Below are 9,212 nucleotides of genomic sequence, written 5' to 3' on the forward strand. Positions count from 1 at the left end.
GCATATTCGATTTAAACCATTGAGAATCGGGAAAGGGTGGATAAAGAGGCCAGCAAAGGGGACCAAAGATTTAGGCTTTTGAAATGCAAAAAGAAAAGGTGTTCTATAATGTTGGTTTTGTGGGCCTCAATTTTTCTTCCAAGCAAAAACCCTTTGTTTGAGGTTTGGAATTTGGAGAGAAATTGCTAGGGCTCAGGCCTTGCAATTGCATCGTTTTTACATCCATAATCATCAAAGAAAAGCTAATTCAGGCGGTGAGCTTAAGTATATCATCAGAACTAAGTACTGTGAACAAACTTTCGGAGGGATTGAGTAAATGGATACTAATACAACACGGCATCCTGTAATTAAGAAAACTAGAAGAACTCAAAGTCCAGATATTTACCCCCAGATTTCATGTCTGTTCCTACCTGACCTACCATCCTTTTACTGTTGCTACCAACTCCAACTGGCTCCACCGGCCCGAGTTTCCCAGGCATCCTAGGCATCTCGCTCTCCATTGGTCTTGGCACCTCAGGTGGGGTGCTGCATCGTATTAGAGCCCAATTCACACCTTCAAAGAATGGATGTTGCTTGATCTCGGTTGCCCCCCTCTTCACCCCTAATCGGTGTTGTGGCTCTTTTACCAGCAACCCGCGGATTAAGTCGCGGCTAGCATAACTGGTTGCTGGTGAATCCGGAAATTTCAGCTGTTGCCCTACAACATTGAATAGTGTAGCGCGGTTTCCTGAACCTTTAAAGGGGGTTTTACCATATAGCAGTTCATGCAAGAAAATCCCAAAGGTCCACCAATCAACAGCACTTCCATGGCCTTCTCCTTTGATTATTTCAGGGGCTAGGTATTCGTGGGTTCCAACAAAAGACATAGACCGGGCCGCAGTAGGCTCTGCAACAAGCTCTGGGAGGGTATGAGAAGGCGCCCCAAATTCTATTCGAGGTTTTCGGGTTTTCTTCTTGTTCTTTTGAGGGAATATCCGTGGGATAAAGCACGCAGGTTGAATGCAAACTGAAGTAGGCTCAATGCAGGCAGGTTGAACACAGAATGTACCAGCAGCTCCACGTTTTGAAGGATCAGAATCGAATGCTGAGGATTTTATTAGTGTGGGAAACACTGCACATCTTAAGGAAAGATCAAAGTCTGAGAGCATTATATGGCCATCATCACGAACTAGAACATTTTCTGGTTTCAAGTCCCTATAGACAACACCAAGCATGTGGAGATACTCGAGTGCTAATAGAACCTCTGCAGCGTAAAACCTGCATTTAGAAGAAAGATGGGGTTTGTAACTGTTCTAACTGAAATGCACTGATCTTATACAAACACACTTGCTTATGAAGCTGATATGATGACCAAGCCTTTAGCAATGTGTTTACGCCAACCATATGAAAAGAACTTCAGAAACATAATGAATGTATATGCAGTAACCATTTTGAACAATGAATGAGAAAAGTTTCCAAAACGAGCCAAGCAAAGACTGGGAACCCTTTCTTCATAGACTGGTAACTATTTTGGAACTCAACATAAACAGATAACAGTTTCAGTCCATGGCACCTACTCATAAAAGATGCCTATAAAGTTAAGGGAACCAAGGGAAAATGGGAAGCAAAGGAATCCATTTACACGACCAGCTCAATAGTATCACACAACCTCCTAGTTAAAATAGTTCTATGAACTCCAATTAGTTGTACATCACAAAAGACTTATAGAAAGAGATAAAAGCTAGCAGGTCCATAAGACAGCAAGCATCTCCCTGCCTAGAGTTCAGCAGTATGAAGGTGACAATAACTTTCATTAACTAGACATATTGCCCAAGATTGCATAGAGAACTACTATCTTTGTATGTTGTTAACTAGGGCTAGTTTTACTTGACACCATAACTCCAAATACATTAAGAAACCAACAGAAGTGAAATTTAAGAAATGCCGAAGGTTCCCAACGTGTGGAAAAATACAATAGAGATGAAAACCACATTCTCATGTGCTTGACGTTTAGATTGTGGAAGTGCATTACCCATCCAATAACTACTGAAAAATAACATAGAAGTATCAATACCACAAAGTAGGAGGAATAACAACTGAATAGAAAACAGATCAATAGACCAATCCTCATGGAAGTAAACTTCTGAGAAACCAGAGGAAAATATCATGAAAGACAATATGAGACTTGAGAAACAACAGTGAGACAAAAAGGGAATTCTTACTGCAGAAATTTATTTTATTTTCCTTTAAGGATGCTAATATTCAACACGAGGTGGATGTTTTCGAGTATATAAGCCATACCTTGCAGCATACTCTAAGAAATGCTTTCCAGGTTGCCGTTGTCTCAAAGTGTGTAGATCCCCCCCTGGGCAATATTCCATGACTAGACATGAGAATCTGTCAGTCTCAAAATGAGTATAAAGAGTGGGCAGAAATGGATGGTCCAGAAGCTGCAGAATCTCCCTTTCAGTCTGAGCCCTAGTCAACTTCTTACGACTTGCAAGTGATGCCTTGTCCATTACTTTCATAGCAAAATAACAAGAAGTACCACTCAGCTCTGAGAGATATACACTGCCAATGTCACCACAACCAAGCCGTTTAAGCAATCTGAAATGACTCATTCCCAAAATTCCATCTCGAGCCCGGATAGCCAGGATGGCATTCCACCTAGGATCATTTCCTTTGTGAGGCTTATTAGCACTCCCAGTAATATTGCTCCAGTTACTGTCATCACTAAGGCCACTGCTATCACTTGCTTGGCTAACACTAGTCTTTGCACTCTCAAGCGAATCTGCCCTGACACTTTCTTTTCTACTCTCACAATTCCTCTCCATGCTAATCATGCCATCACTTGTAACTGCATCACTCCTACATGTACTAGCAGAGCTATTGACGATGCTCATGGCAGTGACAACCCCAGTACTGTCAATGCTGCTATGTGGACTTACATTACCACTTGGAGGCAAAGAAACATCCCAAACACATTCTTTGTCATCTGAACCTCGATGAATGAGAGAGTTATCTACATTTTGTGATGCACGTGGACCTGAAAATGGTGAAGATAATGCAACAAAATCATTGGATTCTTCAGCCAAACTTTCTGCTGGTGAAAGAATAGCAGGACTTGGTTTCTTATGAGGAACCCTAATCGAAAGATCTTCTAGAAAAGGTCCCTTCACTGATATGCTCTTCATCAAACACCCAGGATCGGACTTCTTCTGACTGATTGGTACATACACAGTTCTCATTGGATCCGTGTCCACAGGTTCCGGAGGGTGACTAGCTCCGGAAAAAGAACTAGGTCCACCTTCCTCCAATGAATCACCACCGCACTTGAATGTAATAACATCAGGCATGATTTCTACCTGTTCAAGCAAGGAGTGTTTCCCTTTCCATGTCCTTACGGGTTCAGCTGACTCTGGCAATTGGGAGCTTCCCACATTAGATCGACCTGCTTTATCTCTAGCATATACAGGTTGCAAATTCAACATAAGACCTGCTTCTCTCTCAAAGACTATATGCGGATTTGGCACTGAACTCAGAGCGGGCAATTTCCTCGGAAGCAACTTTGATTCTGAGACCCTTTCCATTCTAGGTAATCCTGAATCTTTACATAGAATAATCTTAGCAGCAAAGCAACCCTGCAAAATGAGGTTGAGATTGAGTTCAATAATTCCTCTAGTTTTCTGGTTGGACTTCAAAAGGAATCTAATGAGCCATTTCTTTCTTTTCCAATATTCTCTAACCATATGCTTAGAATCAGCTTTTCTTCGTTATTTTTTTCCCTTAAACGGGTAAATAAATCAACAATAATATTCTCAGATTCTAGCCCACTTTATCAGCACACCAAAGTAAAATAAAGCATTAATAAATGCATACAAACAGAAAAAATCACTCACTGCCAAACCATTTTATCCAGATTTAGTCTTCAAAATAAAACTTGTAAAAAGAATAAGAAACCCAATATATAATATTTAATCTTCCTATATTTTCTAACCAAAAGTCTTTTTAACACATTTTAACAATAAAAAGAATATAAAACTTACAAGAACAGAGCAATCAAAGTTCTATCACTAAACCTCTAATTTCAGAGCCAACGCTTGAAATGATATGCTTAACTCGTAATTTGTACCCAAAATAAAAAAGCGAACCAGATCAACCAAATAAGCTCGTGAAATCTGTAACTTGAGCTGCTATTAACTAAATGCCGGAAATGGTATTAAATAAATTTGAGAAACCCTAGTTAATTTTCTTTTTTTAAAATAAAAGGATAAAATCACAAATAATAAATGTAGACATGCGAAATTCCGCCACTTCTCTCCTATTCCATTGTCACTTCAGCACATTCGCCACGTAAACCCTTCGATGCCACCCTCAAAACCTTTCAACCTCTCCCTCCTTCCAACATTTAAAACGGAAAAAAAGTGGAGAATGTTTTCTAATTCCAACTCACAGAACATACAGAGAGAAAGAGAGAGCGAGAGAGAGAGATCTAAAGGATCATATTAACAAAATTCAAGAACTAAGAAGAATAGGAACCTGTACGGACTTTTAAAACAAAATCAAATGATTAGGAAACAGAGCTCTGAAACTCAGCCTTCTAACAATTCCTCTCTCGCCAAGAAAATTTACAAACACATACGCTACAATCAACGATTCTTTTGGTTTTCTTCTTGTGTTAGTGCTTTAGCGACCTCTCTAGACTGTGCTTGTTTTTTCTTTTAGCTCTGCAACTAAGCTTGCTTTTGCTGTTGTGGTGGGTTTAGAATTGGCAGACTAGCTTTTGCTTTTTGTTTTTAGTTTTTTTATTTTTTATTTTTTTATTTTTTTATTTTTTATTTTGCTTTGTGAAGGACGGGAGGCGGGCGAGTGAGGGCGAGAGAGAGAGAGTGGAGGGCCCGTTTGGGGTCCGCATTAAAGCTGGTCCCATCTCTGTTCCTGCTTTAGCCTACATTGCTTTTCAAAGGCTGAAAGATGGTTCAAAATTGGTTAAAATCTTTCATAAGTCCCTATACTTTCTTAAAAATTTGTAATTTAGTTTATATACTTTTACTTTTAAGAATTTAGTCCTTTTTTTTAGATTTCAAAATTTAGATCTAATTGTTAACTCTATTAAAATTAATTTGTTAAGTTTAGGTTCATTAATGTTTTAGCTACATAATTATCAATTGAGGATTTTTTATTTCAAAATATCACATCAATAAATTTAACAAAAAAAATTTAATGGTGTTAAAACTAAACTTGAATTTTGAAATCTAAAAAATAGAATGATTAAATTCTTGAAAACAAAAGCACGTGGACTAAATTTCAAATTTGCAAAGAGTACAATGATCTATGGCATATTTTAAACTTATTTTTAAATATTTAATCTTTTTACTTGTCAGATTTTAAAATTTAGGTTCTACCGTTATTAAAATTTTTTTGTTACATTTAGGTTCATTGCAATTCTTTCTGTTACATAGCTATCGAGTGAGTTTTTTTTTTAAATTTAAAAATATTATATAAATAATTTAACAAAAAAATTAACATTGTTAACAATTAGATCTGAATTTTAAAATCTGAAAAGTGAAGGGACTAAATTCTTAAAAATAAAAATATAAAAATTAAATTTTAAATTTCTAAAAAATACAGGTACTTACAATATATTTTAACTTTTAAAATTTCACCTAAATGTGAGTGTTGGATGTACAAATTATGGTTATGGTCTGTGTGAATGGTTCCTAATTATAGTTTCGATTTGGTTTGGTTTGGTTGATAGAGCAGTAATCAAGGCTTAGTTGATTCCAATAACAACGACTCCACTAGTCCACTTACATCATTATTATATATTTTATCCATTAAAAAACTAAGTTAATTATAATTTTAAGAAAGTCAAATTTTGCTTAATGAAAAATTGTCTTTTGTTATTAATCTCTCTTAGTTTTGGAATTTCAATCATCATGTTATTTTTAAATTTTTTGTGACAAATATATTACCGTAAATGTAATGACATATAACTTTATTATTTTTGCCTAATACTGGAAAATATTAATTAATGATTTTAACTGTAATCGTTTGAGTAAAATTAAAAAATATATAAAAATTATGGATAATCAAATTAGATAATATTAATTAAATTCACAATGTATTCATTGTGAGGGACTAATGGTGAAATTTGACCCAACAAATCTAATTGTTATAATTTTAGATTTGAAATGAAATTTCAAATTTTGAAAATTATAATGATTAAATTAGGTATAATGACTTATTCAGCCATCCAATTAAATAAAAAATCATTTTGGCCCTCCATTTAAATTTTCACCTCTTTTAACATTAAAACTTATATTGTTTATCAAATCATCTTAACATAATGGAAATGTTAACGTTTGTTAACTTCACTGACATAAAAGTCCACGTATATGTCACGTTAATAATTAATAAATGTTTTTAAAAAATTATACATTTTTATTTTTTTAAACAATTTTTATACTTTTCAAACCTTTTTATTTTAAAAAAAATTAAGTAATTACTTACGTGGCATCCACATGCATGTCACGTCAACAAAGTTAACACACGTTAACTTTTTCAATTATTTTTGTTTGATTTGACAAACAGTACAAGTTTGAGAGTGAAAAAAGACGAAAAATTAAATGGACAGCTAAAATGAATTTTTTGTAAAGTTGGAGGACCAAATAAGTCATTATGCCTTAAAATTAATCAAATTAGAGTAAAAAAAAACTAAATTTATAACTTATATATAATGCAAGAACCTATAGCAAATTTTGACATTTTAATTAACGGTTAGAATTTGATACATTGACCGTTTTTTATTTTATTTCACGAACCGTTTTAAAAAATTATTTTGTGTCTCCTTTTTTTAAATATTTATTTTTTTAATATCTTAGTATACTCTCATAGGACACTTGTTAACTTTAACTCTATCTCTGGAGTCTAAAAACTCCACCAATAGTGCACTAAATATTTTCCTTTTAATTAAATGAATTTTTTGAATAAATTACACATTTTAAAATATTTGTATTTAATCTTCAATTAATACAGACTTTAAATTTTTACAATTGCATTCTATACATTTTTTTTTCCTAAAAGAATAATTCTTGAACCTCATGTGTTAGTCTGATAGTCAGGATATTCATCACTCCAAGTATAGCCTAAGTTCGAGTCGTACTAATAACATTGTTGTTGGAGGCTTTACTCTGCTATTGTAATTCACCAAAAATAAAATCAATCCTTACATTTATCTTATAAAAAGAAAATGAAATGAAAAGTTATAAAGGTGTAGTAGTTAGGCCAAGTTAGCATCTCAAAATCCAAGACTGAAATTCTATGATTGTCATTCCCCTTTTCTATTTATAATATGTAAAAGAATTTATTAGTATCAACGACTTTAAACCAAATTTAATAACAATTAAATAATATTTGTTTTCTCAACCCTAATGATGATGTCTAAATGACAACAATTTTGTGAAAGGTAGGCCCCACATTTCTAAATTATAATTAAAATGTATTATTTTCTCCGCTGCTTTTTCTCATCTTCCAATTATTTTTTCACCGTAGGTCTTATGTAGTGCTACAATTACTATTGTCAAAGACGCCAATTGATTAATGTGGTTGCCACTTTCCCTTTGTAAATAAGTGAATATAAATTTAAATTTCACGCAAATATATTTTTCATATTTATTTTATAATTTATATTTAAAATTAAATTCTGAACTGATCAATTTGTAACACACATAAATTTATTATTACATCAATAGCGTGATTGGCAATAAAATACTACCCTGTACGATAAGAAAGTTATATAAGTAATGCAACTATGAATCTTATGAAGAGTTTAATCTTAGCTGAAGATGAACGTTGGTGGCATGCTTAACACATGCAAGTCAAACGGAACGTGGTATTTCTAATTGCAGATAGGTGAGTAACACGTAAGAACTTGCTATTAGGAGGGAACAAATGCTAATACCTCATAGGTTGAGGAGCAAAAGGAGGAATTTATTCAATGAGGGGTATTATCTAGTTGATGAGGTAATAGCTTAACAATGCGATGATTAATAGCTGGTCCAAGAGGATGATCAATCACACTGGGATTGAGACATGATCTAGACTTCTACGGGAGGCAAGAGTAGGGAATTTTCCACAATGGGTGAAAGCCACCTTATAGGTTGTGAAAATTGAAAAGTAAATAATTTGTGAGTTGAATTGATTTTTTTAAGGTTCATGTTCAATATTTGAGTTGTCTCTTTCAACAATATCGTTTTTTAAGTTCAAATTTATATTATATTTTTAAAAGTACTATATATCTTATTACTACACCCAAGACTTATTAATTAAGATTACATTCAAATAAGGAATTGACATTTTTTCTTATCATGTAAACTATCATAATCAAACACAAAGTTTAAAATTAAGATTCAAACGAAATACTAGAATCTTACCATATGAGCTTTAACTAAACTTGACTTGATTACCCCCTTAATTCGTAGATGATAAAACGATTTTTTTTTCAACGTCACGAAAGTCTCTAACCTTTGGACTTCATTATCCGATCTTATTATTGCATAATTTATTATCTGTTTAGTTTTGAATATTTACATTTTTTTATTAATTTAATTCTTACTTTTAAGATAAATTTGGTCATTAATTTTTTTAAAAAAGTTAAAAATATATTTTTTAATAAAAATATTGAGTAAAATATTTTTTTAATACCGTTAGCGTGACAACTTGCAAGGCAATCTATATGCACATCATATTAATATAACACCATTTATTTTATATGTCACATTAATAAATAATTCAAAAAATATAAAAATAAAAAATAAATCAAAATTAAAATTTTAAAAAATATAAAAAGTACATGAAATTTAAAAAAAAAAGCATGGAATACACGTAAATTATAATACAGGCTGTCGTATTTAAAAATTTAATATTTTAATTAATATTCTCGTTTAAAATATCATTTTGACTCTTTATTTTAAAAAGTTAATTATCAAATTTAACTCTTTGAGGACTAAATTTAACTAAAAAAAATAAAGACAAAAAACATAAATATTAAGAGCAAAATTCAACTTTTTTTACCCATTTCAAATGGGTAAGAATAAGTAAATATTTTTCCAGCATTTTGTACCGATCGTACCAAACACGGCAGTAAAGTTTCATTATCAAACTACATTTTGTCGTCACAAATCGAAATGCGGAGATGAATTCCTTTTTCCTCTTTAGACGAAATTGCTGAC

At 32.8% G+C, this 9,212-nt stretch overlaps 1 protein-coding gene across 3 annotated transcripts; it reads right to left on the reverse strand.

Moving 5' to 3' along the window:
• Positions 1 to 231: 231 nt before the first annotated feature.
• On the reverse strand, positions 232 to 4,821 carry LOC107929668 (serine/threonine-protein kinase D6PK). 3 transcript variants are annotated; one of them, XM_016861158.2, is made up of 3 exons: positions 4,519 to 4,821; positions 2,281 to 3,620; positions 232 to 1,257 (listed from the first exon to the last, which is right to left on the reverse strand). In XM_016861158.2, the coding sequence occupies exons 2-3, from the start codon at positions 3,567 to 3,569 to the stop codon at positions 357 to 359; spliced, it is 2,190 nt and encodes a 729-aa protein (XP_016716647.1). In that variant the 5' UTR covers positions 3,570 to 3,620; positions 4,519 to 4,821; the 3' UTR covers positions 232 to 356. The 3 variants fall into 3 exon arrangements, with proteins under 3 accessions (XP_016716647.1, XP_016716646.1, XP_016716648.1); XM_016861157.2 differs by having other exon boundaries at positions 4,529 to 4,819; XM_016861159.2 differs by lacking the exon at positions 4,519 to 4,821 and adding an exon at positions 4,026 to 4,482.
• Between the last annotated feature and the right edge of the window lie 4,391 nt (positions 4,822 to 9,212).

Source organism: Gossypium hirsutum, chromosome A08 (genome assembly GCF_007990345.1).
Source record: "Gossypium hirsutum isolate 1008001.06 chromosome A08, Gossypium_hirsutum_v2.1, whole genome shotgun sequence".
Taxonomy (NCBI): Eukaryota; Viridiplantae; Streptophyta; class Magnoliopsida; order Malvales; family Malvaceae; genus Gossypium; species Gossypium hirsutum.